This window comes from Festucalex cinctus, chromosome 3 (assembly GCF_051991245.1).
Source record: "Festucalex cinctus isolate MCC-2025b chromosome 3, RoL_Fcin_1.0, whole genome shotgun sequence".
Classification (NCBI taxonomy): domain Eukaryota; kingdom Metazoa; phylum Chordata; class Actinopteri; order Syngnathiformes; family Syngnathidae; genus Festucalex; species Festucalex cinctus.
In genome coordinates this window covers 17,474,424-17,497,826 of record NC_135413.1, presented here as the reverse complement: position 1 = coordinate 17,497,826, position 23,403 = coordinate 17,474,424, and the positions used below count along the sequence as shown (strand labels likewise).

Here is a 23,403-nt window from a genome sequence, read left to right as displayed (position 1 = left end):
ATTAAATAAATAAATAAATCAATCATCTTGCCACCACTACTCCATATCCGAGATATATGTAAAAGGTGAGCGATCACATTTACTAAACAGTTTGTAATTGTCGGAAATTTCTGCACTGTTCTGCCAAAATTCTTAATTTGCCTTGACTCATGTATGGGGCTCTATTATTTGTGTAGACCGAGAAGACGCGTCTCAATTTTTTCTTCCCCTTGAAAAGATAGTTTTTTAATTGAGCTGTACATATTAACTGGCCACATTACTGGTGGCAAAGTTTTGAAATGAAGTTAGTGAACTTTGTTTTAGATCACAAACACCTGCCATTTGAACAGGGGTGTGTAGACTTTTTATATCAAGCTGAGAAATGGAATGTGATGAAGTGAGGCAGAGAGATGGGCCGCCTTGCGCTTGATGAGAATTATCTGGACCTCAATAACCACCTCCAGATGTTTGCGCACTCTAGACGACGCGTAATTTACAACCATCTCTCCTGAATCACTTTGCTCTTTGCTCCCTATGCAATGTCCAGGTTAATGCTTAATCCAAACACAGACTTGGGATCGTAGAGCCAAGCCCTGTTTATGGGAGGGCGTTTACTTGGATGCAGATAAGTTTTTGCAGATCAGAACGTACAGACATCTGTCAGACTAAACTCAGCCAGGCAAGCAAAACAGGACGGACCCCGCGGCACAGCAGCCACCATGCCGAAGACCTCCACGTCCAAGGCCTTCGCCATTGCTTTTGGCATCCTGACTACGTCTGTCATTGGCAGCGTTCTCACCATGATCATTTTTTACAAAACTCAGCTCGCCACAATGAAGCCGACGGCACGTCCGACCGTGCCAACCACCACTATGGCGCCTCCGCCTGTCATGCGGTTACCAACAAATCTTGTGCCCGAGAAGTACAAAATTTTTCTCCATCTCCATCTCTACTCCGAAATCATCGAGGAAGTTAATGTCACCACTCCCAACCAGACGATGCTGTTCACTGGGAACTCATCGGTACGTTTTCATTGCGTTGAGAAGACGTGGAGCATTTACCTCCATAGCCGAGAGTTGAGCGTTTATGATCCATTGGTGAAGAACGAAATGACAAACAAGAAGATGGCGATATCTGACGTGATACATCATACGGATGAAAGTGATTTCTTGGAGATCCAGTTAAAGGATGCACTGGAGGTTGGAATGAACTACAGCTTGTTTTTGGCGTTCGAGGGAGAGATATCACAAAATCTTCAAGCCTTGTATGTAAGCACATATGATGAAGGTGTTCCCCATTCTGAGGATAATACAAACACAGAGAGGTAAGTGAGAGATTTTGGTTTGTAACTAAATTGAGTTAGGCTACTTTCAATGTATGTTAGGAATTTGATGAAACACCTTTAACACTTGGTGGCTGTATACAATACAAGTGACCAGGCCTGGACTGGCCATCTGGCATCGAGGGTAGATGCCCGGTGGGCCGGCCTCTTTGGGGGCTGATGCAGTGCTTTTTCATGATTATTTTTCCTACATTTTACCACAATTTAGAAGGGCCAGTCCATTAATCCATTTTAATATAGATAGCAAACTGAAACATCATCAATAAACATCAGTGGCAGAACTACTGTACATGTTAGGCAAGACTGGCTGGGCTGGGCCGGTGGGCCAAAGTCAAAATGCCAGGGCCAATATTCTTGTGCCAGACCAGCCCTGCAAGTTGACCTTTCCGTTAATCGTGTTATTGAGTAGCGATGTTCATTTATGTCAGTGGTGTCCAAACTACGGCCCGGGGGCCATTTGCGGCCCGCCGTCCATTTTTCAGTAGCCCGTGACATATGCTAAAAATGGCATTTGATTCAGTTCAAATAAAATAAACAAATCAAAAATGTTTGGAGATGGTCAAAGTAAGAAGGGAGGGTATCAAAAAACAGGTGCCATTAAAGGTTATTTTAGTTAACTAAAACTAATGAAAAAACTAAAACTAAATTCAAAACACAATATTTTTATATTGTTACCGAAATAAAATAAAAACAAAATGCTTTTTAAAAAAACGAAAACTAACTGAAACTACATTTTTTGTTTACAAAACTACCTACACTAATTATAGCAAACATGTCCTTCGTTTTCGTCTTGGCTAATTAAGTTTGGGGATGATTTTAAACGTGATTTTTAGTAGATTTATTTCGATATAAACCGGAATATTGACGCTTGAAAGTATGTCACACAGAAGTGACGCCATTGAGCAGCAGCCAATAGAAAAGCACCGAAAGATGACGTTGCTCCCATGGTGGTTTTTAAATATTGCGCACAAGTAATACACATTTAAAAAAAATAAAATACTAATACTGAACTAACAAAGTAAACTAAAAGTAAGCATTTTTTAACAGAACCACCCTGAAAACTAATAAAAAATGAACTCAAATGAAAAATTCCAAAACTATCATAACACTACTGCCATATTACAAATAAATTAATTTATATACTGTAGCATTTTTCTAAATATGCAAAAGCACAAATAAATTATTTGTACAATTTTTAGGACTAAACACAATAACATTATATGGCCCTTGCGTCCTCCTGATTTTCTGTATGTGGCCCTCAAATGAAAAAGTTTGGACACCCCTGATTTATGTGAATAGACTGATTGTGATTTCTCACATTTGGAATCAACATTTTTTTTCTATAAATTTCAACCATTGTTTCGATCTTCAAATGATGACTTCTGTAAGATTGTGAGGAAAATCATAATGTCCCATCATTGGTCTCCTATTTTTATAATAGTGCAGTGGGCTACTAATGTGGTACTTGGTGCCCTTTAATCTGTTTATTTGAATTAAAATAAAAAAATAATTAAAAAAAAAGATAACTACAGGCGAGGGGCTCAAGCCAAGAAAATTAATTTGCATCGCCAATATTAGGACATGGTACTTCCTTGTCTTCCGCATTTTGTTTATTATTATTTCTTTCCACAACAACAAAAAATGACAGATTTTTCATCCTCAATTTTAGGCTCTGATACAAAATAGCAAGTAGATTTTCCACCCCGAAGAGTCCAAATCTATTTAGTCATGCCATCATAGGTGATAATACTACAATATTTAAAACAAAATGTCCTTTTATTCAAAGTGACAAAAATACAAACAAATATAACATTTCAATTCCACTTTGACAACTCAATAAATACACGTCTACTTGACTTAATTTCAAGCAACAACCTACAAAATACACAAAGTAACCTCTCAGATTCACTTATAATATGTACTTATAATGTTTGTATTTACGTAATTGTTTAATTTTTAGAGTTAAAATATACTTTTTGTTTTCATTTAATTTTTAGAGCTGTCAATGTACTTTTTGGGTCTTGATCAGTGAAAAAAAAATATATGTTGTGACTGAGCAATTGGATGACTTGATTTAAGACTTGCTTGAACGAAGTTATGACTTTGGCAGTGACAATATCGACTTAACTTGCGTGACTTTTTTTTTTTTAACCCCTTCATGCACACAGTAACTTGGGACTCTTGCTTGAAATTTGGAGGTTACGACTTGAGACTTGCTGGTGACTTGCACATATGTGACATACGACTCTACTCCTAACACCTGATGTACTTGATGGTGAAAATATTATGCTTTTTATTCTATAGATACCTTGCCAGTACACATCTGCAGCCAACAGATGCCAGAAGAGTGTTTCCTTGTTTCGATGAGCCGGAAATGAAAGCTGTGTTTGATGTGACAATCATTCATAGACAAAGCATGACTGCACTTGGAAATGAAGCCATGAAAGGTGACTAAATTATATTTAAAATGCAATGATGTAAATATGTAAAATATGTTTTTGAAACAAGGCATAATGTATATTTTCATGCAATCTACTTTCCATCCACTAACCTCCATCTTTCAGAAAATCTAAACCTTGACGATGACTGGGAATTGACTCGTTTTCATCCGACCCCAAATATGTCCACGTACTTGTTGGCATTCACGGTTTCAGAGTTTAAACACGTCAGATCGGAGCACGACCGTGTGGTTATCCGAGTAAGTGTGCTTTACTATGTTGACTGCAGGGCAGTATCTTTTGCTGCCCTTGCCTTTGCACAACTATTTGTTGTCACTTATGTTGGACAAAATTGTTGGTACCCCCGCCATCATAACAGGAAATGGATTATATTTTCATTAAAATGATTAAATACATGTTGCCTTCAGCATCGGATGACACTTTTCGAAATAAACACGCCATTAGTCATGAATTTGAACAAGTCATGTTAGGTCAGTGCTTACAGCAATTTCCTGCCAACATGGAGAACCTGGGTTCAAACCCCGCTTGGACCGCGTTTTAGTACATTCGATGGTTCGATACCAACTGACTGATCATATCAGGAAATGGATTATAATTTCTCTGAAATGATTAAATCCCCCTGCGATTGGCTGGCAACCAGTCCGGGGTGTATCCCGCCTCCTGCCCAGAGCCAGCTGAGATAGGCGCCAGCACCCCCCGCGACCCTTGTGAGGAATCAGCGGTCAAGAAAATGGATGGATGATTAAATCCCACTTTAGACAGATTGCACTTCAAATTTTCGTTTTATTCATTTGTCACTTACCAGTAACTACAATTTAAAAAAAAATCAAATTTTCACATAATTTGTCTATCAATTTTTGTCATTCATCTCTTAGCATTCAGCTATCCAGCATTCCCACGCAATTTCTGTAGAAATTGCACTTTGTCTAGTTGTGGGAATGCTGGAAGCCGTCGCACGTGTACTATTGGGATTCTTTATTTTGCGTATAATAATAATAATAATAATAATAATAATAATAATAATAATAATAATAATAATTAGTATTATTATTTTAGCATTTTATTTTCCACACTTTTTTGCCGTGCGTTAAGACTCATTGTGCAGTTACAGGAAATCAGTTAATCAAAATATTTTCTTAAGTTGCACCAAATTAAGCTAATCAATGTTTTCTTTTTATTATAATTTTTTTATTGCTAACCTTTCAGAACACCAACAATTTTGTCCATGTGTGTAAACGTTTCAGCTGAAAATAAAAATGGAACTGGGCCTTATTATATTGTGTCTATGACTTTCTCTTGCAGACATTTGCTCGTCCAGAGGCAACTGCTGCTAGACACACTCAATATGCAGCAAATGTTACCGGAAAGATTCTCACGTTCTATGAGAAACGCTTTGAAATGCTGTACCAAATGACAAAGCTTGGTAAGAATTTCTGCGATGTCTTGATGGATAAAATCCTGTTTCTGTTTCCACAATGGCAGCCCTCCTTCATCTGCAAATGAGGGAGGCCACTGGCTCACTTCGATTGGTCGGGAAAACGCTTTGTTCCATCCCACAAAGGCGCACAGCTGCGCAAGCGCCATGCTCACCGTTGGATTGCGCTGTGCACGAAAATCGAGCCCTCATGTTGTTTATTGCGCATACGTGTAACCTTGTGACACATGTAGCTCTGCTGTAAACATTTGTTGGTTTCTGTCTCAACACAAGATATCATATAATGCTTACTGATAGAGAGGGAACAATAAAAGGAGTTATCTAAATGTTATTACACAACTGTGTTGGAAACAAAAAACAAAGGACGCAAAAAAAAAATCTAATTTGGTCAGTAATGTAGAATGCAGAGTCGAAACATCACTCACATGTCCCCGGCTTCCAAACATCTGTATTGTTTCCCCCAATGTATGCAATGTATGACAGGATTTCTGGGGATGCTTTTTGTGGATATTTATTAATTGTGTTTAATCATTCCTTCAGATCAAGTTGCGCTGCCAGATTTATCTGTGGCAGGGACGGAAAACTGGGGACTGATCACATACGATGAGGGAGCCTTGCTGTATGAAGAGGGCGTGTCATCCCAGTTGCACAAGGAAACAATCGCTTACCTCATTGCACACGAACTGGCACACCAGGTTTGTGTGTATTTGTATATGTACTTACAGGTATATGCATTGATAGGCATGCTCTATGTGCTCATGTATGTACAACAATTAATGTTTTGGAAATTCATCATATAGTGATTAGATTAATTGTATATGAAGGGCTTTATTTTATCTTTTATTTTTTGCGAAAGCAATGCAGGGTTTATAACTTACACTAATATATGTGCATTTGAAAAAGTGCATGTTCTGTTTATTTTTCATTATTTATTTTCCTTCATTTGCTTTCTTTTCTATTTTAATGATATATTATTAACTCATTTGCTTCCAAAAACGTATTAATATGTTCTATTTTAAATGTTTCAAGTGTCCCAAATACGTATTTGTTTTTTTTTTTATGTTAGAGCATACAGAAGGCTTTGATGCAGCCTCTCAACTGCAAAGAACGGTTGAAGAAATGGTAGTTGTTACACAAACGACCAGCAGGTGGAAGCAGAGTATAAGAGATCAACCAGGGCCGTGTTGAAAAAAAGCTCAATGACTCACAATTCTAATTAGATTTGTGAATAATGATGAAACTTAGCTATATTCTAATGCTAATTGCTGCAAAACAGAAAAATATAGAAATATACTTTTTTTTTTCCTGATTAAAGAAGAGACTTTAATGATTCTTTTGGTAGGTTTAATGTTTTTATAACAATAGAACACAATATTCTGTGGGCCTTGTGAAATCAGTACATTATCATGATATAAGTTATAGGGGGTAGGACTCGATCATTTCTTGTACATCTTCCTACTCCCTTTGAACATGTAAATTCTGCACTCTTAAAATTGATTGGTTTAAAAAAAAAAAAAAAAAAAAAAAAAAAGGAGTAGGTTAAGCTCATATTGGCTTGATTCTCCAAAAGATTCATCAGACGTTCCGGGTGGTTACGGGCATACAAATTTTATTGGTTAGCTAAAAAAACAATGAAATTGGTTACAACAGAAAGTAAGTCTAGATATATCACTTGGAAATATATTTATCGTATCAATATGTTGTATTCTAAATGTATTTAATAATTTAGTAAGTGTTGAGAAATGGAAATGTGTCTAGATAGATCACTACAAGCATGACCAGCTCAGTGGACTAGTGGTAGAGTGCTTTCCCTGAGACTATGAGGTTGTGGGTTCAATCCCTGGCAGGGTCATACCAAAGACTATTAAAAATGGGACCAGTTTGCTTCCCTGCTTGTAACATATAATTATTTTCCTTTTTATCTTATTTATTTTCTTTCTTCCACTTTTATTTTATATTTTGTCTTGCAAACAAACCAAAAATAAAAATAAATAATAATAACAACAACAACAACAACAACAACAACAACAACAACAACAACAACAACAAAAACAAATGACTAATTTTTAATTCTAGCAAAGCTACTACCGGTAGTTATGCTAGTGACACGTTGACAGAAGTAGCTCTGAAGTACCATGTGTAGCACCTAGTTGACAGTACCTGGTACCTGTAGTACCAGTTCTAAGCACTGCAGATGCTATTTGAGTGACACAAACTATTATTCATCCCTCAGATCGCCGTCTCGTCAGTCATAATAGTTTGACAGATGAAAGCGGTCTACATTATTGCTCACTTCAGTCTCCTCTGAAATAAAAATAAAAAATAAAATAAGTAATATTACTGTGGTCAAATGCCGGTATCGTAATGTCCCTCGTTCTTTTTCTTTTCTTTTTTTTTAAGTGTGTTACATTTCGAGTTCTGTGTTCAATTCTGTCTTCCTTTTTCTTGCAGTGGTTTGGAAATCTTGTGACAATGAAATGGTGGAGTGAGGTTTGGCTAAATGAAGGCTTAGCCACCTACATGGCAATCTTGGCAATGGACGACGTTGAACCTACATTTAAAGTTGTAAGATGAACTCGTATGTGGGGATGGATTTTTATGTTTGTTGTTATTTACATTGTCTGTTTTTATCTCTATAAACGTTGCATACTTCGGATGCATGCAAAGTACTATATGGATTTGAGATGTTGATACATCTTACTAGTCTTTTCTTGAGGCATTATTATTTGGTGTTTATACTTGGTGTGCTGTGTTTCTCCCCCAGAGAGAAATGTACATCATGCATGAACTTCATGCAGCGCTTGAGCATGACGCATTAGCTTCTTCACGTCCCCTTAGTGTCCCACAAAGCAACATCCAGACCACTTTACAAATCACTCAGACGTTTGATGTTATATCCTATTACAAGGTAGCTACTCAAAATGTGTATAAAACAATGTCAAATACTGCAGTTTTTTATTTATTGATAAGACTACGTGAACTTTGGATATGTTTATTTATGCTGTAGGGAGCGATGGTGCTGAGGATGCTGGCAGACGCTGTGGAGCAAAGAAATTTCGACAAAGGGATTAATGTAAGTGTTGATGTATCCTTGTTCGAATCATCATAAATCGTATCTTAATTGTTGTATTCTGTGGTACGACCCATTTTGCTGTCGAAAATAAGTTTCAAACTCTCAGTCTCGACAAAGAAAATGACCAGCTGAGGCTCATTAGCACTTTTTTTTTTTTTTTTGTCTTGCTGGTCGACGAATTAATTCGAATTTCGGAATTTTTTTTTGATTCACTTGTGAAAAGACTACATTTCAGAGTTAAAAATTCATACGTCATAAACGCTTTGTCAACTGTGTTAAGTAACTTAATATTTTTAATAACCAAAAAAATACCATTATTTCACAAATGAGCAGCTTTTCGTTTTCCCCCTTTATATTACTCCCTTCGTTGTGTGCGTTCATTATTATCAATATATTATCAATATAAGCAGTATAGGACTAATATATCAAAAGTATATAGCAAATAATAAATTATTAACTGAGGAAAATGTAAATTAAAGTGAATGCAGCATTTTCCATTATACTAGATCTGAAAGAGATGCAATATGTCATGTACCAAATTCGTTACAAAGTACTTTTATTGGAATATATTACACAAATAATAACAATAGTAATTGATGAAAATATACACTATATTTCAGTGCAGGTTTAGGACAGTAGCAATACAGTCATATATCAATTTGAAATACAATACTGTTAATAATTCATACTCAAATGTAGCTTTTTATTGCTTTTATTGTTTCACCATTTTTGTTTTATTAAAGTGTAGAATCAAGTAACATATGAAAATGATAATGTTTTTTTAATCTTTCCAGAAATACCTCAGTGCCTTTAAATTTGGAAACACTGACCAGTATGACCTTTGGGGTGAGATAAGAAAGGCAAGTTAACAAAACCATACCTAACCCAAAAATGTTTTTCAACTAACATTAGCACACTTACACAAAAGAAAAGCATCAATTAATGACACTGTTGTGTTCCATGCATTCAGGCTGTTGTTGAGGATGGGGGTCACACCGATGTTGCCAAGGTGATGGGCATGTGGACCAATCAAGCTGGATATCCTGTCATTACCATCAACACTACGAATGGCAGAATCTACCAGAAGCACTTCCTTTTCAACAGTTCTTCCGATTCGGAGTATGTCGTGTTTTACATTTCTGAGTAAAAATGATTATTACTTCATTTGTAACTCTTATGGTAAGCAAACAGCTGATGGATGAATCAACTTAAAGCAACTCAGTATAATTTATTAATTAAACCAAAAGGAAATAACATGAAGTACAAAAAAAAAAAAATTACCACACAAAAAGAACATGATAAAAACAAAAAAAAACAAAAAAAAAACGGTAAATTTCTGGCATCTGGGGTGCCAAAAAAATACAGTGAAATAACAAAAGCTTATTCTTACTTACTTTTGATAAAAGTACAGAAATGTGGTATTATTAGTTGGTTTATTGAAATGATTTTATTTCACCTTTTCCCATGTCTCATTAAATGGCCTTTCAAAATAAATGTTAATACAATGTTAATGAGTGATACCATCGAGGACATTTCTGTAATTGTAGTTATATTCGTTTTTTTTTTGTTTTTTTTAAAAATAGTCAGTTAATTAACAAAGAGTTTAAAATGTTTCTATTTAATTTCTCAGTAATTTTAAACGTTTTCCTCATTTTTTCCAGTTTTAAAGTTGCATTTTACACTTTATTTCCTTAAAAACAGACAAATATTTGTGAAATTAAAATTTATTTGTGAACAAATTTTAGCAACAAATATATGTATTTCTAATGCGTTTTTTTTTATTATTATTTTTGTGGTGTTAAAAGAACAGAAATATATATATATATATATTTTTTTTTTTACAGTTACAGTGATTTCATGTTATTTTACATTCACAGATCACAGTCCTTTTTTTTTTTTTTTTTTTTTTTTAATTAAATGACCATTTAAAAATATAGGAAAAATCTGTAAAAGGCAATAAAATAAACATTTAAATGATGTTATTTTAGGATTTTTTTTTACAGTGCAAAAATGGAAAACTATGACAATCAATAGTAAGTCTGTGTTTCTGGTACAGTGTCCTGAAAGAGTATTCACACTGTTTTAAAGGCTTTTCCACATTTTGTGACTTGAGTGTATTTTGTTGAGATTTTATGTAACGGACTAACATAAAGTAGCACTTGATTGTAAAGTGGAATAAAAATTATATGCAGTTTTCAAAATTGTATTCAGCCAAATATGTATTTTATAATTGTAGAACCACTTTAGGTGGTGTCGATCAACCCTACTGCATAATCTTTGTCAAGGCAACATTTAAAACAACTCTAATGTTGGTTCGTTCTGTCTGCAAATTACATCATGACTCACTTTACTACATGGAAAGACTTCAACTCTGATTACTGTCTGTTATTTTCACTGTTCAGTCAGTTTTGGCAAATCCCAATCCGAGTGATGTCAAATACATCAGGAACGACTCTCATCTGGCTGAGGAGTAGAAGCTCAGGTAAGAGAATAGCAATTTGTAACATATTTGAAATTAACCACTTTTTTTTCTTTTCTAAACAAACCTGTGAAGCTCAAAAAGGCTGTTCTAAAATCTGAATCACAAACAAATATCATCTTCATATGGATCCGAGTATACCTTATTTAGCAATTACTGGTAGAATATGACATATTCTATCTTTCTTTTTAACGATTTCCTAATTTTAAAACTTTTTTTTTCTTAAATATACTGTACACAACATTAACCAATGTCTCCTTTGGAGCAGTTCAAGACATATTTACTTCTAAAAATGGAGCGTGGATCCTTGCAAATGTCAATTGTGCTGGATATTACCGAGTCAATTACAACCCAGAGAATTGGGAGCGACTCCTCACTCAGCTGGAATCAAACCCAAAAGTGAGTACTAAGCCAAACTGTCAAATACAATAATAGCACTACCACTAAGCATGGTAGCATACATAGTTTATAATGTGTTTTGAAAGTTATGAGTTAGATTGAGTTTGTAGGTCTATTTCTTTCCAAGTGGAATATTATGGATGGATTGAGTGGTGGTTAGAACACCCTTGAGCAAGGCACCAGACCAAAGCTGATGTAGCTTGTGTAGCCTCTAATGAGGGTTCACCACTGCTGTCAAGTTCACTAGCTAGTTCACTTAACTCATTCACTCGCAGCCATTTTCACTGAAGCCAACCCCCTTCGCTGTTTTACTGGATTTTGACTAATTTTGCAAGGCCCACAGAATACTGTGTTCTTTTGCTATAAAAACATGGAACTTACCAAAAGAATAGAGATAGAGTCTCTTCTTTCATCAGGGAAAAAAAAAAAGTATGTTTCTATCCGTTTCCATTTTGCAGCAATTAGCATTACAATGTAGCTAAGTTTCAACATTATTCACAAATCTGTTTAGAATTGTGGGGAAACAGCTTGTTTTCAACATGGCCCTGGTCTGATCTCTTATACTCTGCTGACCCCTGCTGGCCGTTTTTATAATTACTACCATTGCTTCAACCGTCCTCTGTAGTTGAGAGGCTGCATCAAAGCCTTCGGCATGCTCTAGCAAAAAAAGAAAAAAAAACACGTAAAAATACGTCTTTGGGACACTCAAAACATTTAAAATAGAACGTATTTGTACGTTTTTGGGAGCAAATTAGTTGACTGCACTTGTTATATTGGCCTCTGGAAACAATTGTTTTAAACATCAGTCTTCTCTCTCTCTCTAGCGCATTCCAGTGATGAACAGGGGACAGCTCATTGATGATGCATTTCATTTGGCAAGGTATTGCTGCTGTTATTATTTTCTTAAATCTTTTAATCAGAACATTGACATAATTGGACCCCACAGAGGAATTTTCTGTAGATCAACACAATTACATATGGCCTTGTTCACTCACTTTATTTTTTATTTTTTAGGGCCGAACTTGTTGATGTGACTCTGGCTCTAAATACAACATGGTTCCTTCGCAATGAGAAAGAGTACATATCCTGGGAATCCGCAGTTCGCAATCTTGAGTATTTTATCCTCATGTTTGACCGCTCCGAGGTGTATGGACCCATGCAGGCACGTTTCATTACAACGATATTAGGAGTTTAATCGTACTTGAAACTACTATTTATCATGTTTTTGAGAAGGTTGACTTTGTAACTGATGTTTACCAAGGACGTAAAAATCTCTGTTGGTTATAAAAATGTAACCAAATGTAGAACAATGTACTTGAGAAATTTTCCTTGAATGGATGAATATGTAAGACAATTTCCCCCCCCCCCTTCAGGCCTATCTTCGGAATCAAGTTGAAAACTTGTACGGTTACTTCTACAACTCCACAGGCAGCTCCAACAATTCCACAGACAGCTCCAACAATTCCACAGACAGCTCCAACAATTCCACAGACTGCTCCAGCAATTCCACAGATTGCTCCGGCAATTCCACAGATTGCGCCGGCAATTCCACAGACTGCTCCAGCAACTCCACATACAGTTCCAGCGACTTCATATTCAGCTCTGAAATTCCAGTGGACCACTCCTTACTGTGAGGAACAAATGCTTACCTTGCACTTTGTGTTTGTATTAATATTTGATTTTTAAATTTTAGCAAGCGTATTAAAAATACATATTTATATAAGTAACTCAAGGATTTTTAGAACAATGGGGGGTCGGGGAGACAAATGCCAATAAAGACATGCAATACGGAAGCGTGAAACTGCAAATGTGGAGTAAACATTTTTGACTCGCGAGTACGTTCGGACGTACTCGCAAATATGTTCAAACATACTTGCAAGTATGTTCAAATATACTTACAAATGTGTTTGAACATACTCGCGAGTACGTTTGAATGGACTTGTAAGCTAAATGATACAAAAATAGCATATTATTCGTACTTGTGCATGCGCAAGAAAAAAAAAACAATTGTTTTTAAGGATTTGACCCAATATGTTTGAAAATTTAATTTAAAAAACAAAACAAAACGTTGTTTAGTGAATGATGTAGGTTTGGAATTTTTTCAATAACTCCTGGCATTATGGGAAAATCTGCTGTTTGTAGCCTACAAGTACGTTTAAACATACTCACTAGTATGTTCGAACGTACTTATAGGTATGTTTGACAGAGGTGCCAAATCAAGGGCCAGAAAGTAAAAACCCTGCCATAGTTTGGCTTTAGCCGCAGGTACTAGTGAGCTAGCTCCCTAGCTAGCTTCCATTGGGCTCGTTTACCTGCTAGGGAGCTAGCTAGCACTAGGGGCTAAAGCCAAACTGTGTCAAGGTTTTTACTTTCTGGACATGGATCTGACACCTCTAATGTTTGAACATATTTGCGAGAACATTCGTGTGTACTCGCCAATCAAAAAATGTTTACTCCACATTGGCAGTTCCACGCTTGCGTAATGCAAAGATAATAAAAGCGTTTCGGTCATGGAGGCAGCATACATAACATTTCATTCACTTTCAATTGATGGAGCAGATCCGTGCTCATTAGTTGTAAGGCAGCAGCAGCAGCAACAACAACAACAACAACAACAACAACAAAAACCTGTTTTTTCACAAGTTGTTTTTGCTTGCCAAACAATATAACAAACAAGGTCTATTGGTGACTTTACAAAAGAAGTAACACTGGCTTTCATTTCAAGGCTCAGCCAGATCACAGCCATTGACTTGGCTTGTTCCAATGGACTCCAAAAATGCAAAGATATGGCTTCACGGATGTTTCATGAATGGATGAATAGCAATGATACCAACATAAACAGGTATGAACACATTTGGCTAAGTAAAATGTGTTATCCAGTCAACACATTTGTTACTCTGCTAGATTTGATTAATTAGAATACTCAAAGAGTGTGGCAATCTTAATCATATAAATTGTTATTCTTGTGTGGTTTTAATATCCAGCAATGGTTAAGCAAAGGTACGTGTCGGTTTTAGGTGAATGACTGACTATCAAAAAGAGCTTTTGTTTTTGAGACATCCCCTACTTTGGGCAGAAATAAATAACAATGTGTTTCCTTCACCTTTCTCTCTCTTATGAATATCAGACACAGACAACCCAAATAAACTTAAAATACACTTTTGAAACGGTGATTTGATTTATTGAGAAAAACTATTCAAAGCTACCCCACAAATGGACTAGCCATTCAGGAATCCCGTGAAATTCCCGATAGCCAGTGTGCCCCTGTCATGTAGGCTATTTATCATGAAACTTGCCATTCACTATTTGATTTTCTCATAAATCACAGACCTTTGAGAACAGAAGATACCGGTCTTTTCTAATGAAGAAAGTTGGTAACAACAGACTTCTAAACTTGTAGAGTTGTATGACAAGTCAGTTTCCAATGATTGGAACAACTTGTCATAATGCTCCCGTCTTAGGATGTCAACAAATTGAAGTTGTCACAAGTTGTCATCCAACGCTCATGCAGGAACATATGTGGGAACTCTGACAGTTACTATCAAGATGCAGAACTTGAATCTGATTTCACTGTTTCCACAGAAATAGTGAAACTCACTTTTGTAGGCAATTCTGGAGCTAAAAACTCCCAAGCTAGGTGTGACATCTGCTTAACGTTTGACCTCAGACTTTTGATGCATACTTTCCTGAAATATATTTGGGGGGAGATGAATTTATGAGTCCACTGTATTGGGTTCACGGAACATTTGCAGGAAGAAATGAATAAACAATGTCAGAAATGTGTGATGTTTCACGGGTGGGTTTGTGTGACTTAGCATTCATCCCAACTTGCGGTCCGTCATCTACTGCCAAGCTGTGGCCGCTGGGGGATCGAAGGAGTGGGAGTTTGCTTGGAACAAGTTCCAGACCACCACTAAAACCTCAGAGAAAGACCAGCTTCGTAAAGCGCTGTCGTGCGCCAAGGAGACCTGGCTTCTAAGCAGGTGACGCTAACGAGTAACAATGACATTCAAACATGATGATGTTTCATATTACAAACGATAAAAGGCTTAATAAAATGATTTTATTATGGCTACGCCTTCTGATAAGGTAAATTCCAACTAGAAGACGAGCTAAAGAGAGACTTGTTTATCTTGCAGATACCTGAAGTACACTTTGGACCCCGAGAAGATACGATTGATGGATGTTGCTTCGACTATTAACTACATTGCCACAAATGTGGCGGGACACGGATTAGCCTGGAATTTTATTCAAGCAAATTGGGACTACGTTAGTCAGAGGTCAGTTCTTGTTTCACTCTTAACTCATTCACTGCCTTTGACGGAAAAAGACGTCAAATGATGCAATGCATTTTTGCTGGGCTGGCAGTGAATGTGTTAAATACATCTGTGTTGTCATGTGTTTAGTGATTCATATGAGGGATCTGTTATTCCAAATGCAGACGTCAAACTGTAACAAGTTTAGGCTTACCTACTCGCCAGGTGGCTATTTACAGTAGATCGGCTATTGAAGTGAGCATATTCTTTGAACAAACCCATAAAGATTTATGATCCACAGTGGCTTGTTTAAATTAGTTGTCATCGAGTACAAAGGTCATCAATTGTAATCAGTGCTTATCTTGACTTCTTTTTCATAAAGGCCACAAGGAAGTGGCGCTGATTCATTTCAGCTTCTACGTATGCAATGTGATCTTAATGACGTTAGCAGAAGCTTTAGTCATGCTTCATATCAAATATTTTCAACATTACAATTATATTGCTTAGAATATACTGTTATTGTCTGTTCCCAGCGATGGAGCCAAGCTGATCGAGGTAGTGAGCAAGAGGTTCTCGACAGAGTTTGAACTGGAACAGGTAATTTATCCTTTAGCAGTGACGTCAAAGCAAACATATCATAACACATTAGATCATAAGATAAGTCATGCGATTGAAGCTGTCATTACCATCATGGTGTGAGACGATTTTTTATTTTTATTTTTTTTAAACCTGGGTGGTGTGACAAACTGTTGAAGAACCATGTTCATTTTTGGGTATTCTTTTAAGTAATATTATTATTATTATTACTATTATTATAGTAGTAGTAGTAATATTTTTGGGTAATTTTAACATTATTATTATTATTATTATTATTATTTGACATTTAGACTAGTGATTGGAAAATGAAGCTTAATAAATCACTTGTGATGTTTTTTTCTTGGTTTAAAGATGGAGTGGAAATGTAATCAATTTCAATTGCACTAGCCTTCATCTTGAAACCAAGAGCACCATCTAGAGGAGTAAAAAATATCGCAAGTGGTCCATGAGTCTTCATTTTCCCTTTCACTAATTTACACTTTGTTCTTGGCACTGTTTGGTTCAAGCCCTTGCACAAATTTGAGCTGATTACTACACTCTAAAACGGAATTGTTGAACTAACTTAATGAAATTGCTTTAACTGGTAACAGGATTGAATTGAATTAATCCAAAGTTAATATGTTAAGTTTGATGTTAATCCAAAGTGAATATATTAAGTTTAATGTTCATTAAAATTAAATCGTGTGTTACAAATTGAACCTTTTTTTTTTTTTTAACATAAAAAAAAAATGTACCTCTGAATCTCTGCAGTTGGAGGCTTTTGCCACAAAGTATGATCTTGGTGCTGCTTCTGAGACTGTGGACCGCACAATGGAGCAGGTCAAAGTCAACATCCAGTGGGTCAGCGAGAACAAGGAGACCGTACTGGACTGGTTTCTAAGTAGAACTAATTACCACATGTAGCGTTTGTTTGGGCCATTCGACGGTGAAGGCAATTTTGAAAGGCCTTCATCTGCTACTAAATCCAGAAGACGAGTCCAACAAAATGGACCAAAAACTGACTGATGCACTTTTCTCAAACCCAATTTCCCGTGATCAATACAGAATGTAAGAAAAACGCAGATTGCGGTACTCTTTCCTGCAGAAAACAGTAATCAATGTTTATTTATAATATGCAAGCGGAAGAGATGAATGCTGCCAATGTCCATGTCACGCTTCAACATATATCAGAGCCGAAGAACAGAATCTTAACTGTTTGTGATAAGTCAGATGTTTGTTGTAATCATATGACCAAATAATTAGTGCACAAGGCTGAAATGTAGTCCTTCTGTACAATGGAGTGAAATCAGAAGATATGGCAAGTAATGGTCAGTGGTGGTATCTAATGTACAGTTATGACAAAGCCCAATTCCAAAAAAGTTCTGTCTTTTAGTCATCTATTCCATATAACGCCCACTGAGTTCAGAATTACAAAGAAAAAAAAAATGCAAATAATGATGGCAGGTTTTGCTGTTTATGTTTATTGTTTACATTATTAGAATTATTACATTATTTTATGAGGGGGAAAAGCTACAGATGGTATTTTGTACATTTAAGGACAACAATGGGAAATATTTATGTAAAAAGTGTATTTGCAATATGTATGTTTGTAGTCAAAGATGACAAGGAAAGTGGGGATTACTTATTGACAAGTGATGTACGGTGTATTAAAGAATTGTAGAAAAATAAAATTAAATAAAAAAAATTTGTACAGTATGCCCATTTATTTTATACCATCCCTTTTATAGCAATAAATCACCACGTTGACAGACACGTTCATGTTTTATAGTTCTGAAAAGGAGTTCATGAATAACAAAATCTGTAATTGCCCCCCCCCACTATTTTTATTGTATGCATGTACAGTACTGCTTAATGCATTTGATATTTTTAATAGTGTCTGAGGTTTTGTTACAGATTTTCAAACGAATGTGCATAGCTACTTTTGATTTCGGGAGTGCAGTTTCACAAAGGTGACTAAGGCACAGCTGGCGTAGGATGGGAATAATTCGCTCTCAATGTTCTACCATAACTGCGAATCACCATTGCATTATCAATTGTTGATAGAGGCACATGCGCTCAATGGAGCCATGAGGTTAAAAAAATAATCAAATCAAATCTATTTCAGTTCTCTGGCAAGACCAAAACTGGAGCTTAAAGATCTGTTTCTAACATATGGTGTGTAAAAAAAAAAAAAAAAAAAAAACACACACACATAAAAGACATGCTTTGTTGTAAGTATACTTAGAGTACTTCAAACTTAAAAATAATAAAAAATGTCTGCATATTTAGTTTCAGAATAATTTTATGCAGGGGTAATTATGTGGCCATGGGGAATTTTTGAGAGAATTCCCCTTCCAGGCCAAAAGTTATTGTCGGGATCCTGATTATCCTTGTTTGGTCATATCATCTTTATTACTATTGCATAATATATTTACTCAACCACTATGGGAAAGAATGCAATCCTATGTAGCATATTGGAGTTTGAGCTTTCTTTCTAATGCAACGTGACTGATGCAAATATGCATGAAAGTAGCAAAGCAAGTAAAATAACCAGAGCACAACACTGTCAGTTTTAGTCAAAGGAAAGAAAAGAGTTCAGTCTCATTTTGTAGGCTTGAAGAAGCAGTTCATGCCAAGGCCACATGTGCAACGTGTTTGGTGTTCTGGGGGGTACCGAGGAAATCTAATCCATGACATCAAGCTGATGTTGAGGTGGTTCAATCTGGAGATGGTCCAAGAACTCAAGACTGATGTTGTCTTCTCTTTAGTCATCCTAAGACAGAAACAAAATTGTGAGCTTTTTAATATCATTGATGCAATATGTCAAACTTGACAAACATCTATTCAGATGCAACACACCACTATATATACACAATACATAGTTCTTGCAGTAAAAACAACATATGCCTGAACTAGGTTGAATTTTCAATGTTGCCCTCACCCATTCATCCTCCTGCGATCCCTCTCCTTCACCCGCAGGCTTCTGGCTGTCATTTGCTCCAGCTTTGTTGGCCATAATCTTGTCTGTCCACGATGCTCCAGCATTCTGGTCTCCGGCAAAGTTACACTTGGACACTGTGCCACCATCTATTTTGGCTAAGGAGACTATAACGAGCAAGAAAAGGTGAAAATACCCACCAGGCCAATCATTGTCTAAATGGTAGTGACTCATCTACATTATTAAGACTTATTTATTTACTAAAGAATTTTACAATTTAAATGTATTATAGATCAGCTCATCCAAAGCAAACCAATGAACACACAATCCTAATGAAGAAACTATTAACATTAGAAATACCCATAGAATGTTTTAATCTAATTAAGTCTCATCTTCCAACCCTCTCCAAGTAGTAAAAGAGAAAAAAAATTGAGTTCATTTACACTTTAACTCATTTGCTCCCAAAAATGTATAAATATGTTCTATTTTAAATGTTTTAAGTGTCCCAAACACATATTTCTACTTTTTTGTTTTGTTTTGTTTGTTTTTTTTAATGTTTGAGCAGCTTTGATGCAGCCTCTCAACTGCAAAGAACGGTAGCAGAAATGGTAGTTATTACACAAACGGCCAGTAGGTGGCAGCAGAGCAAAGGAGATCAACCAGGGCCATGTTGAAAAAAAGCTCAATTACTGACAATTCTAAACAGATTTGTGAATAATGATGAAACGTATCTATATTTTAATGGTAATTGCTGCAAAACGGAAAAAGATATAAATATAATTTTTTTCCAGGTGAAAGAAGATACCTTAATCTTTCTTTTGGTCAGTTCCATGTTTTTTTGTTTTGTTTTGTTTTTTTAATAGCAATAGAACAATATTCTGTGGGCCTTGAAAAATCAGTCAAAATCGAGTAAGACAGCCGGGAGTAAAAGGGATTGCTTCTGTGAAAATGGCTGGGAGAGAATGATTGAATGAAATCTCATTATAGGGGAAGTTAACCCCCCCGCCCAAAATTTCTTGTTAATAACAAGTTGAGGTAACACCAATATGAGGTAACAACCAAACACAGCTCAGCTTCAGAAAACAGGTGAGCTGTGATTGGTCGTTGCCTGAGCCCTGAGCAACTGTGATGTCATCTTCAGTCGACAGCAAGTGGCAAAATGACCGCCCCCTGAGATGGATCAAAATGGCTATATTTTGCCATGTAACTCATATTCCACAACTGTAATAATAATCAGAAGGTCATGTTTACCCCGGGTTTTCACCGGATGCGGTTGCGGTGCGGTCCGGCGACGCAAGCAATTAGATTCCATTTATTCGAATGGTGCAGTTTACACCGCTTGCGGGTGCGTTGCGTGTCGACTGCGTCTCAGCTGCGGCGTGCCGCAGGCCTTCCGCAAGGATAGACCTATTTTCTATTTTTGCCGGATGCCGCAGCGGTAGGCCTCCGGCAAATGGCAAGCTAGCACAAAACACATCGAGCGGGACAGGAAGACCGACGCAGTTTCAAAATAAATTTCCGGTTACCTTTCAGAATAAAACACTCACCAGCTCCTATTTCGCAAGTTTTTCAGCAAAACGTGACGTGGGCGTCGCCGGGCCATGTGCTCATTCACGGTTTAGACACCAGCGAACATGGACGAGGAGAGGTTTATATTGGAGGTGGAAAACCACAAAATAATATATGACACGGCACATCCTTTTTATAAGGACAACCAAAAAAAGGATGCTGCATGGAATCTCATAGCAGAAGAAGAAGAAGAAAAGGTTAAATCAAAAGAAGTCCACCTCTCTTTCTGCTTCTCTGTTGAGCACAGACTTTCTGTATGTTTGTCGTTGTGAAATGCCACATGATCGCGCGCGCGCGGTCCCGCGAGACACGTTGGGAAGTGGGCGGCGACGGAGCTGCCGGACCGCAGCTGTGCGGAGCCGGTGTGGATTGACAAAAAAATTGACCCGTCCGGAGCACGCAGTCAAGACGCACCGCACCGCAACCGCACCGCAACCGCATCCGGTGAAAACCCGGGGTTAGACTAGTGAGGTCACATATAACATATTATGGTCAAGAAATGTTTACGGTTGACTTTCTCTTTAATGTCCGCTATCTGTTTTTTGTTTTAAACATATCTACTCAACTAAAACGATCTCAACTTCTCTTTGGACCCTGGTAGAAATATCATGACATCATTCCAATCCAGACTCACATATAAAGGGGCTGTTCCCTCTGGTCTTGAGTCGAATGTCTGTTTCCATCTCCAGCTCTGTTTTGTCCATCTCGCATTCAGGATACCAGAAGGCCCACGTCCCGGCAGGTCTGTGCTTGTCGGTTATCTTCACCAGCTCGGCTTTACGTATCAGTGCTGACAGCTGCTCTTCGGACAGGATGTCTGACTCCCCTTTCGCTTCCACCTCTACATCGAAATATATGGAAAACACAGGCACACATGTAGACATTAGAGGAACCTTTTTTTTTTTTTTTTTTTTTTTTTTTAAATTATTGGGTTGGCGTCTTAGCTGTTCGCTCCATTTCCAAGTGAAAATAACATGCAAGAGGCTGCTTAAATTTTGTATCACAGTACCCTAGCCAGTGTATCTGCAGATTACGGAAGCTTTAAAACCTTTTTTTTTTTTAAGTTGCAACCAAGATTATATTTAAGACCTCACAATTACTAAATATTTTATTACATATTCCATTATGAGAAAAAGCCAACTGATACAAATGCAGGATGTAATTTGATCAAGTAAATAAAAGCTGGCTTTCACTTACTGTAGGAGGACATGAGGAAGCCTGTGTTGACCTTTCTGGTGTCACAGAAGTTTGGTTCAATCTCCTTCCCACTCAGGTCGTACTTCCTCCGATGGATGCGTCGAGGTTTGATGTACAACACGTAGTAACGAATCTGCCAAATGTAAAAAAATAAATAAATAACTATATATATATATTTTTCTGTTGAACTGTTCAGTGCTGATTCAATGCGTAATATTTCTGCAATAAGTTTGTGAGGAGACTAGGAAAAAAAACATTCAGGGGTATGTTGACTGCAGATTTGAAATATCAGAAACTGTGTGGGGTTGGTTGTATGTAAATTAACCTTACTGTTATGTAATGTCACAATCAGAATTCAGAACGGAGTTATGTTGGTAGCCCCCCCCCAAAAAAAATAAATAAAAATAAAATAAAAATAAACAAAAAAAATGAAATGAAAATAGTTGAGTATTTTCACACTTGATGGTCGACCAGACACTTCAGAAAACAAACTACTGTCAATTAATTTATTATGGTTGCATTGTGTAGTTTACTGATGAAGGGAAACTTTGGTTATTTTATTGCAATATGATCAATAAGTCTAAATAATACAGTACCTTCTGATTGTTGATGTCAGTCAATGCATGTCTTGAAACATCAACCAGCATTCCTTCAGTCATCACTCCAGGACCACTGCAGGGAAAAACAAAACAAAACAAAACAAAACAAAACAAAAACACCAGTTATACATACAATACAATACAAACAGCATTTTGAAAAAAGTGACACTTAATAACAATAAAAAAGAAAAACATAAGCTCAATAGCTATTAGCTAATATAAAAAATACATTTCCCTAAGATATATTTTTTTAATTTAATCAACCAACAAATGTTACATTTAAAAAACATTCATATGCAAAATTCCTTAACATCTCTCTGAATCTAAATTCAATAATTATCCATAACAGGTGTGTTTTGCATAGTTCATATTATCCTCAAAATAAGATAAGACAATAAGTAGGAAAAATGAATAACATATTAAAATAAAAATTCATAGTAAAACAGGCCAACCATCTCACTAAATTATGTTCTTTTTAAACTAAATTGTGCTGTTGTTGCAACATACCTGAAAATTGTGACGTCACAACCTTGCAATCTACCTATAATGCACGCAAGCCCTCTAGAGGCCATGAACACGACAGTCACACCACAACAACCAAGATCAAATGCCGTGAGCACACATAAATGTTTTTCAAACGGCAAGAACATTATACAACAGAAGAGGAAAACAATTACATCGGTGGAAATACTGAAGTAAATGGCAATCGTTAGTCCATACTAAAAGTAATGTATCGGATTTACTAAATTACAACAGGTTTCTCCTACCTTTCATGTGAATCGGGTGACCACACACTGTCATATTTCTCATTGTGTACTGGTTTGTTTGTTAAAGATGTGTTCTGATAGATTCGGCTCATTTTCCGCAATTATTCTGTACAGTATTCCAAAAAATCCCGTCAGTGTTTTTCCTGAAACTGGCATTTCCGGTTCCGCCCACATCAACGGTGCGCTTGGTTTTGACACTGTACGCTCCGACTACAAGTAGTGTTGCCTTTTCTTGATGTATGACATGCTTGACACAACATCACAGAGATAATGAATTACTCAACACTAAACAACACAAGAAATTCAAAAGTACATTTACCATATTGACGTTTTAT

General features: G+C 36.5%; 2 protein-coding genes across 2 annotated transcripts; one reads left to right on the top strand and one right to left on the bottom strand.

Moving 5' to 3' along the window:
- The first annotated feature begins 698 nt into the window (after positions 1 to 698).
- Positions 699 to 17,125, top strand: anpeplb (alanyl (membrane) aminopeptidase-like b). The gene is made up of 21 exons (XM_077516248.1): positions 699 to 1,303; positions 3,626 to 3,768; positions 3,886 to 4,019; positions 5,083 to 5,203; positions 5,756 to 5,910; positions 7,667 to 7,780; positions 7,980 to 8,123; positions 8,223 to 8,288; positions 9,083 to 9,148; positions 9,259 to 9,407; positions 10,691 to 10,770; positions 11,036 to 11,166; positions 11,991 to 12,046; positions 12,181 to 12,328; positions 12,540 to 12,605; positions 12,774 to 12,796; positions 13,892 to 14,008; positions 14,982 to 15,149; positions 15,306 to 15,446; positions 15,956 to 16,019; positions 16,770 to 17,125. Exons 1-21 carry the CDS (start codon positions 699 to 701, stop codon positions 16,920 to 16,922), a joined length of 2,844 nt encoding a protein of 947 aa, XP_077372374.1. The 3' UTR covers positions 16,923 to 17,125.
- Positions 17,126 to 17,828: 703 nt separating this feature from the next.
- On the bottom strand, positions 17,829 to 23,342 carry arpin (actin related protein 2/3 complex inhibitor). Its single transcript, XM_077516261.1, has 6 exons — positions 23,069 to 23,342; positions 22,299 to 22,374; positions 21,703 to 21,835; positions 21,140 to 21,346; positions 18,940 to 19,103; positions 17,829 to 18,771 (listed from the first exon to the last, which is right to left on the bottom strand). The coding sequence occupies exons 1-6, from the start codon at positions 23,158 to 23,160 to the stop codon at positions 18,763 to 18,765; spliced, it is 681 nt and encodes a 226-aa protein (XP_077372387.1). The 5' UTR covers positions 23,161 to 23,342; the 3' UTR covers positions 17,829 to 18,762.
- Positions 23,343 to 23,403: the final 61 nt, after the last annotated feature.

What these genes read in the sequence shown, in the direction of transcription:
- arpin (XM_077516261.1), bottom strand. Translation starts at nt 23,160, where the DNA reads ATGAGCCGAATCTATCAGAACACATCTTTAACAAACAAACCAGTACAC. An exon ending in TCACCCGATTCACATGAAAG is followed by an intron (nt 22,375 to 23,068) that starts GTAGGAGAAACC and finishes TTTTCCCTGCAG; the next exon opens with TGGTCCTGGAGTGATGACTG. An exon ending in AGGGAACAGCCCCTTTATAT is followed by an intron (nt 19,104 to 21,139) that starts GTGAGTCTGGAT and finishes TGCTCGTTATAG; the next exon opens with TCTCCTTAGCCAAAATAGAT.
- anpeplb (XM_077516248.1), top strand. Translation starts at nt 699, where the DNA reads ATGCCGAAGACCTCCACGTCCAAGGCCTTCGCCATTGCTTTTGGCATC. An exon ending in GCTGAGGAGTAGAAGCTCAG is followed by an intron (nt 10,771 to 11,035) that starts GTAAGAGAATAG and finishes CCTTTGGAGCAG; the next exon opens with TTCAAGACATATTTACTTCT. An exon ending in AGCTGGAATCAAACCCAAAA is followed by an intron (nt 11,167 to 11,990) that starts GTGAGTACTAAG and finishes CTCTCTCTCTAG; the next exon opens with CGCATTCCAGTGATGAACAG.